General features: G+C 50.2%; 2 protein-coding genes and 1 pseudogene across 26 annotated transcripts; 2 read left to right on the forward strand and 1 right to left on the reverse strand.

The window, feature by feature from the left end:
- Positions 1-245: 245 nt before the first annotated feature.
- Positions 246-3,125, reverse strand: LOC120585523 (peptidyl-prolyl cis-trans isomerase A-like; annotated as a pseudogene).
- Positions 3,126-3,222: 97 nt separating this feature from the next.
- Positions 3,223-8,818, forward strand: CXXC1 (CXXC finger protein 1). Of its 2 annotated transcripts, XM_039841848.1 has the most exons (15): positions 3,224-3,365; positions 4,157-4,275; positions 4,377-4,477; positions 4,748-4,983; positions 5,075-5,332; positions 5,739-5,765; positions 5,844-6,089; positions 6,254-6,361; positions 6,516-6,700; positions 6,995-7,202; positions 7,282-7,392; positions 7,535-7,584; positions 7,739-7,835; positions 8,159-8,311; positions 8,394-8,818. In XM_039841848.1, the coding sequence occupies exons 1-15, from the start codon at positions 3,363-3,365 to the stop codon at positions 8,538-8,540; spliced, it is 2,049 nt and encodes a 682-aa protein (XP_039697782.1). In that variant the 5' UTR covers positions 3,224-3,362; the 3' UTR covers positions 8,541-8,818. The 2 variants fall into 2 exon arrangements, with proteins under 2 accessions (XP_039697791.1, XP_039697782.1); XM_039841857.1 differs by lacking the exon at positions 5,739-5,765 and having other exon boundaries at positions 3,223-3,365.
- A 1,033-nt stretch (positions 8,819-9,851) lies between these two features.
- On the forward strand, positions 9,852-23,749 carry MBD1 (methyl-CpG binding domain protein 1). Of its 24 annotated transcripts, XM_039841786.1 has the most exons (18): positions 9,853-10,043; positions 11,456-11,590; positions 13,970-14,084; positions 14,187-14,353; positions 14,440-14,522; positions 14,696-14,736; positions 15,080-15,226; positions 15,327-15,455; positions 15,634-15,708; positions 15,833-15,949; positions 16,035-16,103; positions 16,670-16,837; positions 17,198-17,491; positions 17,585-17,722; positions 18,051-18,185; positions 18,272-18,333; positions 19,439-19,509; positions 21,130-21,262. In XM_039841786.1, exons 2-17 carry the CDS (start codon positions 11,481-11,483, stop codon positions 19,467-19,469), a joined length of 1,881 nt encoding a protein of 626 aa, XP_039697720.1. In that variant the 5' UTR covers positions 9,853-10,043; positions 11,456-11,480; the 3' UTR covers positions 19,470-19,509; positions 21,130-21,262. The 24 variants fall into 24 exon arrangements, with proteins under 24 accessions (XP_039697672.1, XP_039697670.1, XP_039697720.1 ...); XM_039841738.1 differs by lacking the exons at positions 19,439-19,509; positions 21,130-21,262 and adding an exon at positions 22,884-23,749 and having other exon boundaries at positions 9,852-10,043; XM_039841736.1 differs by lacking the exon at positions 19,439-19,509 and having other exon boundaries at positions 9,852-10,043; positions 17,630-17,722; positions 21,137-22,084.
- The last annotated feature ends 39 nt before the right edge of the window (positions 23,750-23,788 follow it).

Here is a 23,788-nt window from a genome sequence, read left to right on the forward strand (position 1 = left end):
GTGGGCCGCAAGATCAAACTTTTTCATAATAACATTAGGACTTTTTTTTTTTCTGTCTCACCACATTATTTATACCAAATGGGGTAAAATCAATGGTTATTAAAACTGCAGGCACATTAGCATAAATCTAGCAGAAATTACAGTTGCTCTAAACTATACTGGCATTTACCATATTGCTCACCATATACATTCACACACACACACACGCAAATCCAGTCCAACTTAAGGATTTTTTTTAACTTTTATTTCATAATCATAAACTTATCTCTGCAACCCAGCTAGACTTGGAGGGACAAGGAAAATCCAGAATGCAATGAATTGCAGTGAGAGCAGAGATTATAGGGTGTTCAAGCAGGTGGGGTGAGGGGTACTCTTGCAACCTACAGAAGGAATGGGCTGATGGTTGAGATAAAACAAGTCAAACTTATTAGAGTTGTCCACATTCAGTAATGATGATCTTCTTGCTGATCTTTGCCATTCCTGGAACCAAAGTGCTCCATGCCCTCTACAATATTCATGCCTTCTTTTACCTTGCCGAAGACCACATGCTTGTTATCCAAACACTCAGTCTTGGCAATGCAGATACAAAGCTGGGAACCTTTTGTGTTGGGTCCAGCACTTGCCATGGACAAGATACCAGGACCTGTATGTTTCAGGATTAAATCCTCATCATCAAATTTCTCCCCATAGATGGGCTTGCCATCTGTACCATTATGATGTGTGAAGTCACCACCCTGGCACATAAATCCCAGAATAATTCTATTAAAGCAGGAACCTTTATAACCAAATCCTTTCTCCCCACGCTGCTGTCTTTGGAACTTTGTCTGCAAACAGCTCGAAGGAGGCATGGCCCAAAGGCTCTCTGTCGATGGTGATATCAAAGAACACGGTTGAGTTGCCCATGGCTGGGCACGAGTGGCTCTGGGGTGGTGGCTTCTGCAAAGCCAAGAATATTTTAGATGAAGCAATAAAAATTTAATAATTTTATTAAATCTCAATCCTGGAAAAGATTTCTGTCAGTGTAATAATATGTGATGAAACGAGAAGCACGAAGCATTACCGCATACCACGGTGCAAGAGTTGTATCGTGGAAAAGTACCTCTACGATCGTTTGAGTTGTGAGCTGAACTAGCCACTTGTGTTGGAACACCATTTTTATCTGAAAAAACAACTGCAGTTATTCAGATTTGATACTTGGCAGACATTTTTTTGAAAAATGAACTGAGTGAGACCATCACTTCAAATAAAATAATTGGTGGTATTTGTTGCCAACGATAAAACTAGAGCTTTCATACACACACTCATTGTCAACAAAATCCTTAACTGCCCAGATTCAGCACGCATAGTCAAGTGGTAAAAGCAGCACATTTGAGTCTCCCACTGACACTCTGCTCTTATTTGCCACTGATTGGCCACTGAAAGCAAATAAGATAGTAGCCCAGTTTCCCAGAGCATGGGAGGTTCAAAGAAGAGCTCGGAGGGTTAATAATGTGGTTTGGATTTTAGAGCCAGTCGAGGTCCTTTATGCCCTTCTCCAAACATGAGGTTGAGCAATCTATCAAGTTGAGGTATGCTTCCTGGAATTGCCACGTTACTACCTATCTTATTGTGTGCTTTACTGGAAACTGAGTTTTGATTGCTCACTTCTCTAATTTCTCTGAGTCCGTTCCACTCAAATCAATAATCTAGCTTTCCAACATTAAATGAATAAAAGGAAAGCAAATTAAACCCAAAGCAGAAGGAGGTCATAACAAAGATGAAAGTGGAATTAATGAAATAGAGATGAGAAAAACAATAGAGAAAACCAATGAAACAAAGAATTCGTTCTTTGAAACATTAAAAACCTCTTTTAAGAGAAGGTCACCTATGTTGTGGCCCCCGTGTCTTGGTGTCTGTGACAGTGTGGAGGAGACCATGAGGAAAAAATGTTTAGGAAAGGTAGGGGGGAAAAAAATCGGAACTCCTAAGTCACAAGTGGCAGAATCCTCATTAGCAAATGAGTTGCTCCTATGTCCAGAGCCAGGAAATCCAGAAAAACTTTCTGCCAAGGGTGAAAAATCTCAGACCCCCCTTCTCAATCCAAAATAAACTCCTGGCATTGACTGCGGACATTTACTATGACCATGACACTAGCATGTAATGTGTTTGGGGGTGGGGTGTGGAGGGTAAGGAGTGGAATTATAGTCTTTGTATATAAAATAACACTGACGTGTTGTATCTCATTTAACATTTATATTCGCCCACTTTAGAGCATTACCCTGAGGAGCTCTCTAGCTCTCTGACCTGTACAGATTTTCTTTATTGTACATAATTTAAATTTTAAAAATTACCTTTACTGGAGAGATTGTTGGATATGCATGAAACGAGAACAAAAGTGGACATCGCCAGGAACCAGGCAAATCTACATTCTGATGGTGGTGGGTCAGGGGAGGATTCGGTGAAGCTGTTTGCACCTGATTTCAAAATCTACTTTGGTCCGGCCACTTCTCACCAGAGATGGTCAGGCCACCATCATTTATGGCCTTTCATCGTTCTTCGGGACTAATTCTGCCAAGTGAGAGTCACGTTGGAAAGGCCCAGGGGCTGAACCGTGCCAGACCTGGCTGAAGAACTGCAAGGAGTGAGAGTAGGAGAGTGGTAGGAAATGGTGCCGGAGACATGCAGTGGGCCTGGTTTCCCGCGCAGCACAAGAAGGCATGTTGCCTGAGCCCCATTAATACACGCGGAAGGGAAAAGTGAAAAGTGATTGAACGGAGAAGTGAAGGCGACTTGGACCAGGTAGTGTTTCAGGAGCGGCGGCTTTCCCTGTGAACTTCGTAGTTCAAGCTACCGGCGTAGGGAATCCATCGTCAAGATAGCAGCGTCCTAGTAGAAGTCGCAAATAGGACGCTGCCATGTGCTGCCTGTGAACGTACGGACTCAGCCATCTTACAGAATCGGATTCCAAGATGATGGCGTCTGCATGGAAGTCGCGCAGTAGGCGCGGCCATATTGCCTCTCACTTTGAGGCCGTACAAGCCGTCACCGTACGGACTCGACTGACAAGGTGGCGGCGCCCTCGGGAAAGCAGCGCTAAGGCGCGGCCATGTTTCCTGAGAACGTATGGACTCGGCCACCATACGGCTTCGGTAGTCAAAATGGCGACGCCTGACAGATAGTCAGGGTTGTAGGCGGGCGACCGCTTGTTTGTCGCGGGGCCGACGCACTGGGCCTGCGCAATAGGAGTACGGTGCTGGGAGGCGCTGCCAGAAGCGGAAGTAGTTGTGGGCACCTTTGCAACTGCCGCGGACGTGGTGGAGTGGTCTGTGTAGGTTCGCCGGTCGCTATCGGGGGTCGAGAAAGGGGGCGCCGGCATTCGAGAGATGGTGAGTACGCGGTTCAGGGAGAGGGTCGGCGGTAGATGCTAGTGGGGTTGGTAAAGGCGAGGTCCTTTGGCAGACGCGTGGGGTCTGTGGCGAAAAGAAACGCGGGTCTGGGCAGAATTGTGGGAGCCTGTGGGGATTTTTAATAGGCTTCTGTGGGTAGAGTGATGGGGGTCTGACACTCTGATTTTTTTCTGTTGCGTGAACCGTCTGGGAGTTCTGTGAGGATCCGCTGTGGGGGTCCGTAATGGAAGTTTAGTAGGGAATCCCTGATGGTAGTTCCTTGGGGTCCGGATGGGGGATTCTTTGGGCAGAGTGATAAAGGGTTTGCGATAAGCCGCATTGCATAGTCTGTAGTGTGCCATGATGACTCTCAAGGATCCGTGGAGAACCATGATGGAGGCGGGGGTGTCCGTGGAGTTAATAACGGGATCTGTGGGGAACCGTGATGGGAAGTCTGTGGATAAATCACGTGGCATTTGTGAGAACTTGTGATGGGCGTAGTGGTAGGGTGTGTGTAATGAAGCTTTGCGAGTGTGTGGATAGAGTGAGGGGTGTCACTGGGGTAAGTCTAGGGTAGAGTGATGAGAGTTTATAATCAGAGTAATAGGGTGTCACGGGCTGATGTGGTGGGGGTTGTGGGGACCTTAATGGAGAGATTTATGAGGAGCCATAATGGGAAGTCTATCAGCAGAGTATTTGTGTCTGTGGTGAGTCCTGATGGAGCTGTAATGGAGGAACGAGTCGCCATGATGGGGGTTCTCTAAGGAGCAATAATGGGGGGGATCCCACAGGAAGGGGATGGTTCAGACCCAGAGCCTGCAGATGCTGGGGAGGACAGCAAGTCGGAGAATGGGGAGAATGCGCCCATCTACTGCATCTGCCGCAAACCAGACATCAACTGCTTCATGATGTGAGCCTGGGAAAGGTGGGCGGGGCTGTCACCTGGCAAGGTTGGGTGAGGCCAATTGGTGCCGCTCCTCACATCTCCACCACTCGCCCCATCCTCTGCAGCGGGTGTGACAACTGCAATGAGTGGTTCCATGGGGACTGCATCCGGATCACTGAGAAGATGGCCAAGGCCATCCGGGAGTGGTACTGTCGAGAGTGCCAAGGTGAGGGGGGTGGCATGGACAAGGTAGGCAGGGCGGGCATTGATGGAGGAGGAGGAGGAGCCATAATGGGATGCTGGGTCATGGGAAGTAGTGATATATGTTTGTGGGCAAAGTAATCGTTCTGTGGTGAGCCATAATAGTGGGTCCCAGTGGAGGGGGCAGCTCTTCCCTGGATTGGGGGAAGAGAGCTATTGGCTAATTGTGGGTGGGACAGAAAAGGAGAGAATCTCCCAGTGCCAGCCCACCCTGGCCCCACTCTCTATCCAACAGAGAAAGACCCCAAGCTGGAGATCCGCTATCGGCACAAGAAGTCACGGGAACGGGACAGTAATGAGCGAGACGGCAGTGAGCCCCGGGATGAGGGTGGAGGGCGCAAGAGGCCTGCCCCGGATCCAGACCTGCAGCGCCGGGCGGGTTCAGGGACAGGGGTTGGGGCCATACTTGCTCGGGGCTCAGCTTCGCCCCACAAATCCTCTCCACAGCCCTTGGGGGCCACACCCAGCCAGGTGAGTGGCTGCGGTTGCAGGGATAGGTAAGGTGATCCCATCTCAGGCCCTACTTGAGTTCCTGATTTGTATTTCGGGCCCCTTCCCTCAGCATCACCACCAGCAGCAGCAGCAGCAACAGCAGCAGCAGCAGCAGCAGCAGCAGCAGCAGCAGCAACAGCAGCAGCAGCAGCAGCAACAGCAGCAGCAGCAGATCAAACGGTCAGCCCGCATGTGTGGCGAGTGCGAGGCCTGCCGGCGCACTGAAGACTGTGGCCACTGTGACTTTTGCCGGGACATGAAGAAGTTTGGGGGCCCCAACAAGATCCGGCAGAAGTGCCGGCTGCGTCAGTGCCAGCTTCGGGCCCGGGTGAGCATGGGCAGAGCTGGGAAGGGTCAGGTTAGGGGGCCAGTGTGTTCAGGAAGAACTGGTTGAGGTTAGGATGAGTAAGCGGGGTGGGGTCTAAGTGCATACAGACAAGTGGGAAGGAGTCTGGCCTGTTCAGATGAATGGGTCATGACTAGGTGCGCTGGGCTAGCACGGGAGCCCCCCAACCCTAGGTGGGCCGGGTAGGTTCGGATGTTTCTGGGTAGTCAGGCATGTCGGCAGATGGGACAGAGCTGAGCATGTCCTATTGATGAGGGCGGGGTGGCAATTGTGCCTGGGGAGGCAAGGCGGGGCTAGTTGGTGGGGCCAGGCACTTGTGGGAGGGGTTAGGGCCGGGTCACCCTCCATCCACCTGGGGCTGACCTGGGCCTTCCTCCTGCCGGCACAGGAATCGTACAAGTACTTCCCTTCCTCGGTGAGTCCAGCCCCCCAGGGCGGGGCGGGGCATGCGGGCAGGTTTATTCAGGGCCAGTCCTGAGATTCTGCCCTGCAGCTCTCGCCAGTGACGCCCTCAGAATCCCTGCCAAGGCCTCGCCGTCCACTGCCCACCCAGCAGCAGCCACAGCCATCACAGAAGCTGGGACGCACCCGTGAGGATGAGGGGGCAGTAGCATCATCAGCAGTTAAGGAGCCACCTGAGGCTACAGCCACACCTGAGCCACTCTCAGATGAGGACCTGCCACTGGACCCTGACCTGTACCAGGACTTCTGTGCAGGGGCCTTTGATGACCATGGCCTGGTGAGCAGGCAGAGCATCCCATGGTGGAAGGGTGGAGGTTGCAGAAGCAGAGCATCCGTAATAAGGAGAGAGGAGGCAGAGGGTATGGAAGGCTGCTTCGGGAATCAGTAAGTGGTGGATAGTCCTGAGTAGGGCATGTTGGTCAGCATATGCCTCACTTGCAGCCCTGGATGAGCGACACAGAGGAGTCTCCTTTCCTGGACCCTGCGTTGCGGAAGAGGGCAGTGAAAGTGAAGCATGTGAAGCGTCGAGAGAAGAAATCTGAGAAGAAGGTGATGGAGAGAATGAAATGGATGTGGGAAGCCAGAGAGCAGGGGCTAACTGGGGGCTAACTGGGGTGAGAGTCAGAAAGGGGTGGGATGCAGGGAGAGACGGGTCTGGGGCTGATTTCAACTCTTCCCTGTCCTAACCTGCCTTGTTCCGTAGAAGGAGGAGAGATACAAGCGGCATCGCCAGAAGCAGAAGCACAAGGACAAATGGAAACACCCGGAACGTGCCGATGTCAAGGATCCTGCATCGCTACCACAGTGCCTGGGACCTGGCTGTGTGCGCCCTGCCCAGCCAGGCTCCAAATATTGCTCAGACGACTGTGGCATGAAACTGGCAGCCAAGTGAGTCATTCTTGGAGGATTCAAGGGAGTAAGGGAGTATAGAGTAGGGCTTGAACAAATCGCTCTGTATGTCAGTTCCCTGTCCACTATTCAGTCAACCGAGCACCCTCCTATCCGTCTACCCTTCCATCTACCATTCAGTCATTCTTCTGCTTATCTATCTACCATTCACTCACCTGTTGACTTAACTTTCATCATTTAGTCATCCATCCATTCTGCCATCCTTGGCTTATTCCCCTTACTCATCTTTTATTTCCCACTTTTCCACCCGCTTTCAACCCACTGTTCCTGCAGCCGCATCTATGAGATCCTCCCACAGCGCATCCAGCAGTGGCAGCAGAGCCCCTGTATTGCTGAGGAACATGGCAAGAAGCTGCTCGAACGCATTCGCCGTGAGCAGCAGAGCGCCCGCACCCGCCTTCAGGAAATGGAGCGCCGATTCCATGAGCTCGAGTCCATCATTGCACGTGCCAAGCAGCAAGCTGTGCGTGAGGATGAGGAGGTGAGCAAGCATGGGCATGGCAGTGCAGGGCCCAGTACCTAATCCTGCCTGGCCTCACTGTTCCTTCCACCCCATGTAGAGCAATGAGGGTGACAGTGATGACACGGACCTGCAGATCTTCTGTGTCTCCTGCGGGCACCCAATCAACCCACGTGTTGCCTTGCGCCATATGGAGCGCTGCTATGCCAAGGTCAGGGTGTCAGCCTGAGGGGGTCAGATGGTTTGGGAATATCAGCGGGTCCATGGGGGACAGATGTGTTGTCTGGGTGTTGTTTTGGGAGGGCATGCAGCACACATCCACAGTTCCCCTCCATTTGTGCTCATCCTTCCAGTATGAAAGCCAGACGTCCTTTGGGTCCATGTACCCCACACGCATTGAAGGGTAAGTGTGGGCGCTAGCTATGTGGAGTTACAGTAGGGAGGTTAAGGCTGGGGTCAGAAGTGGAATGTTGGCGCAGGATACGGGCATGGCTACAGATAGGTGGGCCCCCTTCCTTCTCTCTCCCCATTACCCTCTCTCTACTCCAAACCCCCAGGGCCACACGACTCTTCTGTGATGTCTACAATCCTCAGAGCAAGACATACTGTAAGCGACTCCAGGTGCTGTGCCCCGAGCACTCACGGGACCCCAAAGTAAGGTTTTTCCCTCAACTGCCCCCATTCTGTCCCTCCTCTCTTCCTCACTGCCCCACATTAATCTCTTCTTCACCCCTTCCTTTCCTTTTCCTACCTTACCACTTCCATAATTCCCACTTATCCCTGCTTTCTCTCCATCTTTTTCCTGTCTTATCATCTCCTGTCCCTCCCCTTTGCCCTGCCTTTTCTTCTTCCATTCCTCTCCACTTTCCCCTGAACTTTTCATTCTTTCCCTCCTCCCTTTCTGACCACTCCCCATTCTTATTCTCTTTTCTACCTTACCACCCCCTCATTCGCCCCCACCCCTGGTCTCCCTACAGGTGCCAGCGGACGAGGTATGCGGGTGCCCCCTTGTACGTGATGTCTTTGAGCTCACAGGGGACTTTTGCCGCCTCCCCAAGCGCCAGTGCAACCGCCATTACTGCTGGGAGAAGTTGCGGCGTGCTGAAGTGGACCTGGAGCGCGTGCGCGTGGTAGGTTTGGATAGTAGGTGTGGCCAGGGGGAGGTGGGTCTTCCAGAGCTCCTTCTCATGGGTCCTTCTACTCCCCTGGCAGTGGTACAAGCTGGACGAACTGTTTGAGCAGGAGCGCAATGTACGCACAGCCATGACAAACCGGGCAGGATTACTGGCTCTGATGTTGCACCAAACAATCCAGCATGACCCACTCACTACCGACCTGCGCTCCAGTGCTGACCGCTGAGCCTCACTGGCCCAGATGTACTCAGCCCCCCGCATTCCAGGCGGGGAAGCTTCCTGAAATCCCCCATTTGTCTGTTTCTTCAATGGTCCCTGAATTTCTCCTTGTACCCATCCACCATTTGACGGCCCATCTGCCCTTACCAGAAGGTCTCAGAATTTTCTCTTCTTCTTGTCTATCCCTCTGTATTGTCCCTCTGCCTGGTTGGGACTGTGGAGACTGTTCACCCTTGCTTCCCCCTTCCCTGGTTTTGTTAATAAAATTTTGAATCAAGAAGGTTAGCTATCGATGGCCTCCAAATTTTACCCAGTTGCAAGTGTATTCCCAAACACCTGGGGTGGATAGTCAGTGGCAGGTCCGTACTCAGGAGGGGCTGTAGTACACGTGTAGGCTGCGAGTATACAGCCGGCACCCACTTGGTGTAGGTTGTCCCCTTGAGCTGTGGGGATGTGACCTACTGAGGGAGAGCCCAATAACCTACATTCACAGCCTCTCATATTGAGACGGGGTATTCAGGCAGCACTCTTTCAGTGTGTGGCTAATCGATTTACCACTCCTGCGTAAGCATTAATATTCTCTAGACCAAAGGTGTATTCGATGATGGACACAAAGTCCCCTCTTTCCCCACAAACCCCTCTTTTGGGACCTGTATGCAGCAGGAGCCCACCGACTTTGTGCCAGTTATCCCACTTCGCCTTCTCTGGTTGTCGGATCCAGTCAGCCGTACACAGCTTTCCGGGACGGACCTGGCCTGTTTACTTTCAGCGCGGCAACACCCCCTTCCCGTTCCTGCGGAAGGAGCTGGGGCTAGCGCCCGGCATGATTTGTCTCTGTGCGCTCCTGCAATTGTTCAGCAGGGAGGAGCGTGCAGGACACAATAGCCCTGGGGGAGATGTCTGCAGGGCCTAGGGAGCACCGGCGTGACCTATGCGGGAGGTGGGAGAGGAGGACTCCGGCATAAACCCAAGTTTCGCCTTTCCTCTCTCCCGGTTGCTCTTTGCGGAGACCGCCTAAGAAACGGAGAACACAGGGCCAACCCCAACCCTCCACGCCCCCTTTGTTTGGGACTGGAGAGCGCAGGCGCAAAAGAGGTGGGCGGCGTGGGGAGAAGGCGCCGGTTGGCGAAGCGAGAAGCGCAGGCGCTGCGGTTCTCCGATAGGGACGCGAGCCGTAGTTGGACTTCAGCACGCAAGCGCAGCAGGTCCAGGCCAGGGGCGCGCGCCGCTGCAGGACGCAGCACGCAGGTGCGATCCTCCCTACTAAGGGCAAGCTCCAGCCCGGCACCAGTGCGCAGGCGTCTCGCTGGGAGCGGAACCCGAGAGGCGGGCCCCGGATTTCCGGTTTCGGGGGCAACGAACGGCCGCGGCGGCGACAGCTACCGTTTCAGAGGAAGCGGCTGTAGAGGAGGAAGAAGAAGACCCCAGCAAGGCGGGAGTCACAGGCGGGACCCTCGTCATGGGTCCACGGACCTAGAACAGAGGAAGCTACCGGCCCGGTGCCGAGCTGGTGAGACAGTCCTGGGGGTGGAAGTGGAGAGCGCTCAGGCGGAGGATGGGGAAGAATTGAGGCTTAGAACATTGACGGAGAGGGCCCTCAGGCCGATGAGTGGGAGGAATGGCGGCGTCGAATATTGAAGGAGAGGAATGGGTAGATTTAGGCGGAGGACGGAGAGAAATGGGGCTCAGAAAGCTGACAGTGGAAGTGTCGAGATCCTGGACGAGGACGGAGAGAAATGGGGGAGGATCCGAACGCTGAGGGGAGACATCGGGGCCTCTCAAGTTAGGGCGAGAGAAACGGGTGTTCAGAACCTTGGGAGGGATAAATGAGGGGCCCTCAGGCTGATGATGGAGAGAAATGGGGGCGCTGGGATACTGAAAAGGAGGGCCAGGGGGCTCCTATGGAAGACTAGGAGAAATAGGGGAACAGAATACTGACAGGGATGGCATGGTCCTGGGACGAGAGCAGAGAGGAATGAGGGGTTTAGAATGCTGAGAGGAGAAATCAGGGTCTTTCAGGCTGATGAGCAAATGGAAGATAAGGCCGCCGAAGGGAAGGAGTGAGAGAACTTTTACACTGCAGAGGAGAGGAATAGGGAGGTTCGGGGCTGAGATTGGGGAGGAATTGTGGTTCAGAACATTGACAGAGAGAAAATAAGTGGGGAGGATTTCAGGCTGAGAAACAGAAGGAATGAGGGACCGTTCAGGTCAGGGACATGGAGAGGTTGGGGACAATGGCAGAGGACACAGAGGAAATTGAGGCAGTAACACCGAGGTAACAGAATTAAAGGATATCAGACAGGGAAGGAGTGGGAGGGTTAAAAGATTGAAAGAGAAATTGGGGACTCCTGAGTCAAGGAAAGGGATGAATGGGAATCAGAACACTGACAGAGTGCGGAGCCCTTGGTCTGAGGATGAGCGGAATGGGGGTCTCTTGGGCTGAAGATGGGAAGAATGAGGCCTCTCAGGCTGAGGATGGGGAATATGGAGGTCTCTGTGACAGAGGGGAGGAACAGAAGACCAATAGGTCAAAGACAGAGAATGTCTCCTGGACGAAGGACAGGCAGAAAGGAGCGGGGAAAGTGAAATGTTCCTGGGTGGCAGTGGAGAGAAATGATGGGCTCCGAGGCTGAGGATGGAGAGGAACAGGAGATCAGGGCACTGAGAATGAGGAATGAGGACCCTCGGGTTGAGGACGGGGCTGCCAGGTCAAGAGGGTGAGTGAGGAATGTCAAGCTCCTGGGCCCAGGCCAGGGAAGAATTGGGTGGGAATGGTTTTCTCTTCCTTACATTGGCCAGTTGCTTGTGACAGTTTCCGGGTCTTGGACAAATATTAATAGATACCATGGTTTGCGTGGCCTGGTGCACAACATGTCACCTCTTAAAGCCTCAGTTTCTCACCTTGCCCTCTCCATGTTGCAGGCCACTGCTCCTTCCTTTGGCCCCCATGGCTGAGGAGTGGCTGGACTGCCCAGCCCTGGGCCCCGGCTGGAAGCGCCGTGAGGTTTTTCGCAAATCAGGTGCCACCTGCGGACGCTCAGACACCTATTACCAGAGGTACTGGGTGGGTTGTGGGCAGAATTCAGGGGTAGGATTGAGCCTGGTTAGGCAGAGTGAAATCAGAGTGTGGTTAAATTTATGAGTGGGGCTAAAATTATGCATATACAGTTGATTCTCATTATTTGCAGATTCTGTATTTGCAAACTCACTGAAATTTGTTTATACCCCCAAAGTCATTACTCAGCTGTGCTTTCACGGTCATTCGTGGACATGCACAGAGCAGCAAAAAAATTTACGTCCCCCGATGCACACATTCTCAGCTGAAGTTGAACAAGGCTTTCTTATTTCAGCACTTGTACTGTCAACAAGTCTGTTTCATGGTCTACTTAGTGCTATGGTTTTCAAAGTTTTGTACTTTTTATCAGTGATTTTTCTGTTTACAATGGCCCCCAAGTGTAATGCTAAGTGCTATCTAGTGTTTTAAGTGCAAGAAGTGTGTCATGTGCTGGGAAGGAGAAGATACATGTTAACTAAGCTTCATTTAGGTGTAAGTTGTAGTGCTGTTGGCTGTGAGTTTAGTCTTAATGAATCAAAAATGTGGTACATCTAGAATAGGAGAGGAAATTTGCCAGTTTGTACATGTGGCTGCTCCAGAAAGTGCTAAAGTAACATCTGTAGTACATGATGAACCTAGGGAAAAGGTGGAAAAGTGGCTAAATTTGTGGATCCATGAGGTAATGACCAATAAAGTGTAGTGGACAGCACTGTGAGGCTCAAAGCCAAGGACATCGATAGTTATGTTACCCAGGATTAAAAAAATGTTAAACCTATTGCAGGTAGTGTTGGCTGTCTCACACCTTTCAGGGCACGTTCTGCAGATCAAGAATCTGCAGAATATTTTAAAAAATATCTGCTCAGTGCTACACCAGAAAACCATTAGGTAGAAGAGTACATTTTCAGTGGTGATGAGACTGGCTTGTTTTACAAAGACATTGGCAATACTGTATAATGCAGATGTCCTCCAAAACTCCTGGCTTTAAAAAAGCCATGCAGTTAATTATTTGTAAGAAGAATATATTAAATAGGGTATCTTTAAACAGAAACACATAAAACAAGGTTACGTAGGATTAGTTTACAAAAATGTGACTAGAGACTTGGAGGAACCTAACCTGTAGTTCCACTAGGAGCAGTGGTTCTATATTCACTAATTCAGTTTTCCAGATGACTACCATAAATAATGAAATTTGACCATAAATACATAAATATACACTTTTATAAATTTAAGGTGTTTTAAGATATGTTAATGATATACTAGTTATTAAATTTTCTGTACTTCTGAACTTTTTTTGGTGCCCAAGTTGCTCTTTTCCTGGAGCATTATAATAAAATTACAAATGCAGTTACATTTATTCATATTTAGTTGTACATTTATTCACATATTTATGACTTGTATAAAACTTTTAACATTTATAAATATGAGTTCAGTTATCAAGAATGTAAAAGATCAGAGGTTTTACCCTAATTAATTAGGTCAAGATAACAAGTATGTCACAGTTTTGTGGATGCTGATAGAAGATAAGAGACTCCTGGGTCAGAGATGAAAGAGTTTATTACTCATAGCAAGAACAATATTTAGAATCATTATTTTTGTTCCAGTTTCCCAAATGCCAGTTCCTACAGGGTCACATGAAGAGGACTAACTAGCGCCTGCACATGCACTGAGTTGTGTTGTAGGAAAGGAACCCCAAGCTTAAGGAATCTAATCTTTTATAATGTTAGGACAGTAAGGATGTCTTCCTTTTGCTTTGGAGGGAGACCCTTTCTCTTATCTTCCAAGGTTGTTTGCTGTACAAACATCCTCGAAAAGATAGTAGCAAAGGACAGTCAGTGCTTCTCTTACAAGACATGCAGAAATGCAAGAGACCTGTGGAGTGTTGTCTCCCAACATTACTTTCACTTTATTTTGTATGTAGTTACATTTGTTGTTCACACGTTTCCTTGTATGTATACTTACATGTACATTTTTATACGCCTATTTTTAAACATTTGTTTTTATGTAAGTTCCTTAATTTGTATACTTAGTATGCAGTGCTAACACATTTACAAATTATTTAACAAATTTATATTGTCATTTATATAGAATATCTCTAGTAATATATGTTAGAAATATACGTACATTCCTTTGTGTTTATATTATTTGTTAATGTGTATGTATTTGCTGGTATTATAATATTTAATAATACTACCTTTAAAGAGTCTTGCTATCCAGGGTTAGTTGGGGTAGGGCCACGTCAGGGCTCATAGGCAGATAGATCCCAGGCTGCCTCCCATATCCCACCAGACCTTCAAGCCTGTTCCCTAGCCCAGTGAGAGGGTTGCGTGAGTGGAGTGGCAATGGCTCCACCTGGGTTCCAATCCATCCTGGCCTACCCCTAGCCCCACAGGAGATAGGATCCGAAGCAAAGTTGAACTGACCCGATACCTGGGCCCTTCGTGCGACCTCTCCCTCTTCGACTTCAAGCAAGGCATCCTGTGCTATCCAGCCCCCAAGGTAAGGTACTACACAATGTAGGGTACCCGGGCATGGGGCGACTGAGCCACCTAACACCCATCCACTGACCTACATTCTTTCTGCCCTTGTTCTCATCTCTAGGCCCATTCCTTGGCTCTCCCTAGCAGAAAGCGGAAGAAGCCTTCAAAGCCAGTCAAAGCTCGAAAATGTCAGGTTGGATCCCAGAGGGCTGAGGTCAGGAAGGAGGCCCCAGGGGATGAGACCAAGGCTGGTGCTGACACAGTCCCAGCTTCGCTCCCTGCGCCTGGGTGAGTATTAGCCTAAAGTGAGCCAAGTGGGTGAGGGTTGTGGTTGGGCATGCACTCAGTCCCCACACTCATGTTTCCCATCCCAGATATTGTGAGAACTGTGGAATCAGCTTCTCAGGGGATGGTACCCGAAGGCAGCGGCTCAAGACATTGTGCAAGGACTGCCGAGGTGAGTGGCCCTTAGGGTAGTGGGAGATAGGAGCTGGAGCAGGCCTGGTGTCAGGCTAGGACCTGGGTGTCAGGCTAGAGGTTGAATGGTGAATGTCAGGGCAGAGGCAGTGGATGAGGTCAGAGATCTGATCCTCCCTTTCCACTTCTGTTGTTACTTCTCCTTTTCCGCAGCGCAGAGAATTGCTTTCAATCGGGAGCAGAGGATGTTTAAGGTAAGCATGACCGGCTACCTCCCCACAAGTGTACGACAGGAGCAGGATGTGATGGGGGCTAGTAAATGGTGATGGATTTCAAGGTATCAGAGTCATTTTGTAGGGAGCTGGTTGCAGTCAGCAGAAGGTAATGGGAGTTAATGGGGTATTAGACAGTGAAGAGTGGACCAGTAGACAGTTGTGGCGCCTAATCAGTAATCATTAGACACAGTGGTGAGGCAAATGGAGAACTAGCAGTTACGGTGATGGGAGCTGATGTAGAGGGTTAGCAGACACTTGAGGGTTAGTGCTCCTGGAGTCACTCTGCTTGGGTCTTTGACTTTGCCCCACTCATTCCTGGCAGCGTGTGGGCTGCGGGGAGTGTGCAGCCTGCCAGGTGACCGAGGACTGCGGGGCCTGCTCTACCTGCCTTCTGCAGCTGCCCCATGATGTGGCCTCGGGGCTGTTCTGCAAGTGTGAGCGGAGACGATGCCTCCGGATTGTGGAAAAGGTGAGTTGGGCAGGTGGGATGGGACCAAGGTTCACCCTAGCCTGTGGCCCTCATAGCCCTGGCCCCATGCATCATGCCTCTGTCCCCCTCCCCTCCCCAGAGCCGAGGGTGTGGAGTATGCCGGGGCTGTCAGACCCGAGAGGACTGTGGACGTTGCCGAGTCTGCCTTCGCCCTCCCCGCCCTGGTCTCAGGCGCCAGTGGAGGTGCGTCCAGAGGCGCTGTCTACGGGTGAGTTAGGCTGGAGGGGGACAGTGCTGGTGGAGCCAGGGCTGGGGCAGAGCTCATTCTGCTGTTAAACTTGCTGCTGCTGCTTCCTCCCAACCTGGCCTTGTCCACCTCATGTCTTCTTTTCTCCTCCACCGCACGCTCACGTCCCTGGCCTTACCTGCCTGCCCCTGTCTGCCAGCACCTTGCCCACCGCCTCCGTCGCCACCATCAGCGATGTCAACGACGCCCTCCCTTAGCTGTGGCTCCCCCTGCTGTGAGTGCCCCATCTTATATTCTGCTTGTCTGTCCCATGCATGCTTTCTGCACTCCTGGGTCGGGAGGGTCCTGTGTCGGTCTGGTGCCACCAAGCCTAAACTACCCTTTTGGCTTCCTCCTAGGGTAAACGTGGCCGTCTCAGGGGAGGCTGTGACTCCAAGATGGCTGCCCGGCGGCGTCCCCGAACCCAGCCACTGCCTCCGCTTCCTCCATCACAGCCTCCAGAGTCCCCAGAGCTGGTGAGGCCCTAGTGGGCAGGGGGAAGGCACAACCCCCTAATTTTACCCAATACCTACCCTGACCCCACCCCATTTGCCTCTGCAGCACCCCAGATCTCTCATCCCCTCGCCACCTGCCGAATTCATCTATTACTGTGTAGACGAGGACGAGCTAGTGAGTGGCCCCATCCTACCTGGACAAGCCTAGACTTTCCCAGGGTACTTGGTTAAGCCCAAAGAAGCAGTTGCTGCAATGGGCTTAATAGAGGAAGAGCAAGGCATAGTAATGGGTACTAGTATGGGAGAGCAGACAATTGAGGAGGGACTAATACAGGAGCAACAGGTGGACCGATAGTACGTAATATCAGATGAACCAAAACTAGTGGGGCAGAAAGAGGAAAAGTAGGTAAGTGATTGGAGTTCATATAGGATGAGTAGCTGTAGCAGGTGCAGTGATGGCAGCTAATACAGGGTCAGCAAAATCCCGCTGGAGGCGGGGGTGTCAAGGACATTGTTTAGGTAGCTCGACAGTGATGGATACTGTGATGGAGCAGCTAGTCTCAATGGCTTGAAGGACATCTGGTACAATGATAGTGCTAGCAGACACTGAGGTGTGACTAGTGGGAGTCAGGCTAAGACTAGTGTTCAACCAGTTCCCTCTGACGGAGCTAATAGAGGAACAACAAGAACAGTACTGTAATAGTCCTAATGACAGCATCCCGCATTTTCCATGTCTCCCAGCAGCCTTACACAAATCGCCGGCAAAATCGCAAGTGTGGGGCCTGTGCAGCTTGCCTGCGGCGGATGGACTGTGGCCACTGCGACTTCTGCTGTGACAAGCCCAAATTCGGGGGCAGCAACCAGAAGCGCCAGAAGTGTCGTTGGCGCCAATGCCTGCAGTTTGCCATGGTGTGTGGGGCAGGAAGGGTCAGGTGGGTGGGAAAAGTTGAGCCAAGTCCCTCAGTGCCTGGGAATAGTCGGCAGGCCTGGTAGGTTGGTGGATCAGGCCAGATGGGTCCTGTAGCTTCAGAGGGGTGGGTAGGGCAATGAGTTTGGCCAAGGATTAGCAGACATTGTGCTGGGGTAAATGAGGAATCTGGGTGGCATTGGCATTGCTAACAGGAGACTAGCAGGGTCAGCAATGAGGGGTTCGTATGTAAGCAGATTTTGTGTTGGTGCTAATGGAGGATCAGCAGGCATATTGATCAGGGCAGTGTGGTGTGGTTGGGTATTGCATCAGGTGGCCAACCATTTCACCTTTCTTCACAGAAGCGCCTGCTGCCAAGTGTCTGGGCAGGGTCCGAGGATGGGGCAGAGCCACCCCCACCTTACCCTCGTCGAAAGAGGCCTGGTTCTACTCGACGGCCCCGTCTTGGCCATACCCTGAAGCCCCCCTTGGCCACGCCCAGAGCCCGATCTGATCATGCCCATACTCCAATGAAGCAGGAAGCAGGCTTTGTGTTGCCCCCACCTGGCACTGACCTTGTGTTCTTACGGGAGGGTGCAAGCAGTCCTGTGCAGGTGCCTGGCCCTGCCTCAACTTCCACAGAAGTCCTTTTGCAGGTGAGGGCCCCACCTTACTCTCTTCTTCCCAAGCCTACCCAGCCTTGTACCAGGAAGCTGGGACCAAGTCTACTGCAATCCTCCTTCACACAGGAGGCCCAGTGCCCTGGCCTGAGTTGGGTTGTGGCCTTACCCCAGGTGAAGCAAGAGAAGGCGGATGCCCAGGAAGACTGGACACCGGGCACAGCCATCCTGACTTCTCCTGTATTGCTGCCTGGCTGCCCCAGCAAGGTGGGGGTCAGTGATGGGTGATCTGTGAGCAGAGTGATGGTGAGCCAAGATGGTGGTTCTTTGAGCAGAGTAATAGGTGTGCTGATTGCAGCCTCTCCACAGAATTACCCCACCTTCCCCAGGCAATTAGCTTTGCCGGCTTTGCCGCCCAGCTAACAGAAAAATGGAAATCTGAGGAATGGGAAAGGTTTGTAGACAGACGGTTTTTCTGTGCTGAAGTGTGACAGAAGCAAGATCTGTCAGCACAGTGACTGGTTGGCTAATAAAAAACTCTTTCCTCAGGCCAACCCTGCTTTTCTGACTGTTGCCCATTTCCTACCTCTCCCAGGTAGTAGGCCCAGGCCTGCCACTTGTAAAGCAAGAGCCACTTGACCCTGAGGAGGACAAAGAGGAGAAGAGCAAGGATGACTCAGCCTCTGATTCGGCCCCAGAAGAGGAGGCAGCAGGGGCTGGCACACCAGTGGTCAGTGCTGGGGGACACCTCACCCTGCCCTGACCTTGCTTTAGCTCTACCGGCCATGTTGACCCATGATGTTAATTCTTCCCCAGATCACCGAGATTTTCAGCCTGGGTGGAACCCGCCTCCGGGACACAGCAGTCTGGTTGCCAAGGTGTGCCCCACACAGTGAGGGTTGGGGATGTGGTGGGTGCTGGTCAGATGTGGGCCCTGAGCTTTGAAAGTTTAGCCAGCAATTTGGCATGGTGTAGTGGGAGGTAAAGGCCCCACACCACTGCTGCTCACGCTCAGTAAGGAGGTATGTATACGACCCGAGAGATTTCCCGAGATCCAGGTCAGGACTGTCCTTGGTTGGGAGTGGTGGGGATGAGGGACTGTTGAGGGAGAGGACTTGGTGCCTTGTGATGAGATTAGAAAGAAAAGGGAAGGAAAGCTTGGTTCCCATCTTCCTAAGAAAAACCAGCAGGTGTCAGACTTAATATATAAGTTCTTACTCAGAGAATCATCGTTTGGGGTCTTGAATACCTTTGGAGTCTCTAAGAGATGACCAGATGGCGAGTGGGCAGGTGATCTGGGTTCACATGCAACTGTGTGATCTTGGTCTAGTTCTGCACCTTTTGGAGAATCCTCTGTGGAGGGGGTTAGGCTGTGTTTCTTGAGCCTTTCCTGATCCTGTCGAGGTTTTAACAGTTTCAGCTGCTGTGCAGAACTTTCCATGTAGACTTGGCAATAGGATGAAGGCTAGGTGCCTGTAAAGACTGGGATAGCGGAAGGAGGAGAGGAGAATGCTGCTTCCTGCAGAAGTTGATGCCCTACACAGAGCACCAGACATAGGCAACAAACTATTGGCCTCAGCACCTCGGTTTGGTCCTACAAACTAGTTTCTGTAGGCCAGAAACCCCTCCGTCAGCACTTGGGTAATTACAGAGGTACTGATTCAGTCCCTGCTGGATGCACTGCTGTGTGGGAGATACAGCAGTGAATACATTGACTGGGGAAGGCTTATCCTTCAGGAGACAGAGGACTTCAGCCTTCAGGGAGCTTATAATCTAATTGGGGAAACAGTTTCCCTGTGCTTGAAATCATTACATATAAAGGAGAAGTAATGATGTGCTATGTTGTAATGGAAAATTTTAGGAGCTAAGGAATAATTAAGGGGAAATGGATGGCCAACAGAACAGTAGGAAACGGTTTTGTGATGCTCCATTTTTCACATAGTGAACCTCATTCAACATAAAGACCTGCTCCCTCTTCTCTAGGTCCAAGGACCTTAAAAAAACCTGGAACTAGAAAGCAGTTGACTGGAGGCTTCTGCAGGCTAGGATTCAAGGTGATATTTACAGACTGGTGTTATGAGAGACAACACTGATCTACTCAGAGGCTGGACCGTAGAGTGATTGCCAGGGCTTGTGTAGGAGTCAGTAGGAACTGGAAAAACTTACCACCAAACCAGAGGAGCAGGCCCGTTCAGTTCTTTAAGCTTATGGAGGAAGTAAGCAGAAAAGGAAGAGAAAGAGTAGAAAGTTGGAGCATCTGCTCCAACTCGTGCAAATCCTAGGAGCCTAAGCATGTTAAGAAGTTTGGATGTTAGGGGTGGAGAAGTTGGTGTTGGAAGATAGAATTAGAGCTCCCATAAACAACCTAAACAAGCCATCTTCATAAATAATATTAAATGGCTTTTGGGTGAGACCTAGCAGTGTCTCTAAATAATTCCTCAGGGAGACAGCAGTTGAAAATGTATCGTGACTAAGGAAAGGAATTGGTATTTGGTGAGTTCTTCCGTATGGACTCAATGTAGAACAGGTTTTTTAGGAAGACTTTGATTTTACCCATTTTCGCAGATGGGAAAACAGACTCAAATAACTTGTCCAGTGTCAAATACCTAGAATTGATGGAGTCTAGAATCAAACCCAGGTTGTAAAGCCTTGTATTTTAAGCCACTAAGCCGTAAACTGTAATCCTATATTCAATAATATATAATAACGTAGTATCAGAAGTTTCCAGTGATCCTGAAAACAAGGTGTACTACTTTAAGCATTTTAACAAATCTCTTTCATTATTGCCTTTAGCACAGTTTAAGGAGTGCCAGGGTTGTGGATGGGGTCACCTTATCAGAGCTTCTGTGCATTCAGAGACTGGGTTCTTTCCAGGCCTCGGATGTTACATAGGATTCCTCAAACCCTAAAGGGCATCCTTTTCCACCGGCTGCTCTCCATTTTGCTTATTTCCCTCACTTCCCCTCCTTAGCCAAAGCAGTCCTCAGAGGTAAAGCTGCCAGCGTGGTTCATCTTTCCCGACAGCTTGTGTCCCCTGCCCCTTGATAACCTTCGTGCTTGGTTTCTGATCTCAGCCCCTGTTAAGGACCAGTTTTGGCTCTGCCCTGCCTCACTTTTCAATTCTTTGCTCAGTGCTAAAAGTGATAAGACTTGTGATTGATTCATTACTTAGCCAGCTTTACAAGGCTGGGACTAAGTGTGTGCCTTCTCAGATTTTGTAGTCTATGTGCTTCCATTGCCTTACTCTAGTTCCAGCCCTGCAACTTTATTTACGTAATTCAGATGTAGATTAGCCATTTTACTACTGTAACTCATGATAAAGCCTTCTGCCACCCTCCTCTGCCCCTTTCTTTGCCTCACCCTACCTACTTCAGCCAGAATTGACTGGATAATTATCTGTTATTGTTTTGCTCCCCTCAGAATGCAACCACCAACCCTAGTATTCTGGTAATTTTGATAGTGATGTCCTAAGTGAAATTTATTTGATTAGTATCCTGACTCACCATGTGTATCAGGGTACAATTAGAAAAGCAACACCACTGATATAAAGATTTTATGTATATGTGTATAAGTACATTAAGGGATATTATAGGGATTTGACCATATGCAGTTGTGGGAGCTGGTTAAACAGTCTGTAAGGCTGTTGTCTTTGCATCTAATGCTGGAGCTTGAAGTCTGCAGGGCAGGCAATCGAGGAAGGAAGGTGGACGTAAAGCGTGGGAGACGGAGGACACATTGGCGCCCACAAGCACACGATGGAACCGCCGAGGATGGCCCAGAACCCACGTCAGTCTCTCATCACCTCCAGCTTCGATGATGTTGGTGTCCTGCAGAAGAAGCTGGTGCCCTTCACCACAGAGTTAAATACACATCTGGCCTAGGAATTAGAGAAGCTGAGGGAAGATCCTGGGGAAGATGGAGCAACTGCAAGCCTGCCTGCTGCCCCACACCAAGTAGGCGAGCCAGCAGATAAATGACAGCGTGTGTGAACTGCAACAGTACCTGGTGCCCCTGTATCAACCTTTCAAGTGTAAAAACAATATGCTGCTGCTTCACTTCTGTCCTCCAGTTATCATGTAAAATGTTTCTTGTGGCCCATCTTAACCAGAAGCATGGGAAGGGAGTCCTGGGAAACAAGACTAGTCAAGGTGTCACATTACAAAGCCAGCCTGCCATGAATCAGCTCCCAAGGGTCTCGCTACTCACCCGAGGATACCTTGATAAACCTACATTGCAGGAAATGCAAAGCTGAAGACCATGGATTTCATGGTGACTCCAGCAAGTACAGAAATTCTGTCAAGCCCACCCAGTAAAAATGCTGGTCTTGGCTCTTTTTGTTTTTCATTCAAGTATTGAGAACCTGGCCCATGGTAGGCACTGAACTTAATACTGGGATACAGCAATGAGAAAGATATAGTCCATGCAATTTTATTAAATACATCAATCTGTATTACCAATGGTGAATCGATATCCAACTTTATCATGGAGTTTAATGGTGAAAATATAGAATTCAGGAAACTATCTGGAGGACAGCCCTTGTGTGAACCTTGTTGGGCACAATAGGAATTGGAAATAATATAAATAGTTTCTGTCTCTAAGCTGTTCTATTTTAAAATTATTTTTAAATGATTTTTATTGTCCCATTTTCTGATTCATATATTTAGTGTTTCTTTTGGGAATGTCTTGGTGATGGTAACAGTGTTGACTGCCTCTGAGAAAGTGGGGTAGCGGGTGGCAAGATAAAGGTCAGGTTCTAAGGACCTTGGGCAGGTCACTTAGGCCTCAGGGGTTGGCCTTGGTTTGGCTGAAGGCCCAGGCTCACTGCGCTGGGCGTGGAGCCCGGCCCTTCTGCTCTCCGAATAGGCCCACCAGGGGGCGCTGGGACCGCGGTTATCCTACCCGGGGTAGGGAGACACTGCCCATCACCCCTGGCCTAGCCTGGGTGGCTCAGGGGTGTGGCCTACGCTTGGCCCAGCTGTCTATTCCTGCGCCGGCCCGAAGGGAAGTCGACTCCCCTTCACGTACTGGTAAAATGGGCAAACCGAACTGGAGTTAAGTTATGGGGCTTGCCCAGGGTGAGGGCGCGTCACGACAAGCTCAGGATGGACCTAGAGGGCAGCCCGTTGTCACCAAAGGGCAACTCGCGTCGCAGAAACTGATTTCGATGGGACCTTCCAGGCTGTACGACCTCAGCGTTGCCCTAAGGGTGCCCCTGGATCTCAGCGGCTTTCCCCAAACCCCGTGGCTGGTTGAGAGCGTTTTCACTGCTTCCTTTCCTCCCCAAGGGTATGGTGTCTGGGGTGGTTCCACCTAGACAGCCGTGGGCCAGGCACCTGTGGGACTCGAAGATCAAGGAATCTGGCCCTCAGGACTCCGTCCAGAGAACCCAGATGACGATCTAATTTATTTCTTTGTTTGTTTGTTTCAGGCTACATAAACTCTTAGCAGTAAATGAAAATGAGTATTTTACTGAACTGCAATTGAAAGAAGAAGCATTATAGGAGAAAAAAGACAAAATGAGAATTATTAAAAGAGATTATTAAAAGAGAAGAAAGAGACATTATTTTGTGGCTGAAAAGCTGAACCAGCATTCAGGAAATGGAATCCAAATCTAGAAACATACCATATAGAAAATCTGAAGTGGGTGAATTACAAATGATTAAGGAATGCTAATTTACAGTAAATTGCGGCCTTAAGATGGTGTGCACAGTAGTTGTCCTTTGGTTATTGTTACAAGACAATGACTAGGTACTGAATTTCCTCTGTGCTCTCTATATATTTTGGTGTTATATGCTCACCCCCACTTTAGAATGAGAGTACCAAAGTGTCATTCACAACTGGCTTTTAGGTGTTAACTACTACCTTGCTCTTGGCTGGAAGTACAGAGGTGGTCTCCATCTGTGCTGAGGGCCCCTTCTAGGTTCCCTGCCTGGGATCCAGATTCTCAGGGCCTGATTACCTGCACTTCTGATTCACATCTCCTGACCCTGGTCCACTGTGACCCTTGGTTTTTATTGTGCTCAGCCAGTCATGTCACTGCACTACTAGCCCATCTGATCACCTCGATCATAGGGTACCTGGAGTCTAAGCCCTGGTTTATGCCCAGTGCAATAAGTTTTTATTAATAACAGGTTTATCATTACTGGTTGGGTAGACAAGGCAGCTAGGCTCTTTCAGCCTTGTCTTAGCTGTAATATGAGGATAATACCTGCTGTACCATCAACTCGATATTTGTGACTCTCAAACGTTTATGTGTGAAAATACCTTGCAAATTGCTGTAAAGAACTACACAAACAGAAGGTTGTCCTGTGGTGATTTACGTAAAGATTAACC

This window comes from Pteropus medius, unplaced genomic scaffold (assembly GCF_902729225.1).
Source record: "Pteropus medius unplaced genomic scaffold, Ma_sr-lr_union100, whole genome shotgun sequence".
NCBI lineage: Eukaryota > Metazoa > Chordata > Mammalia > Chiroptera > Pteropodidae > Pteropus > Pteropus medius.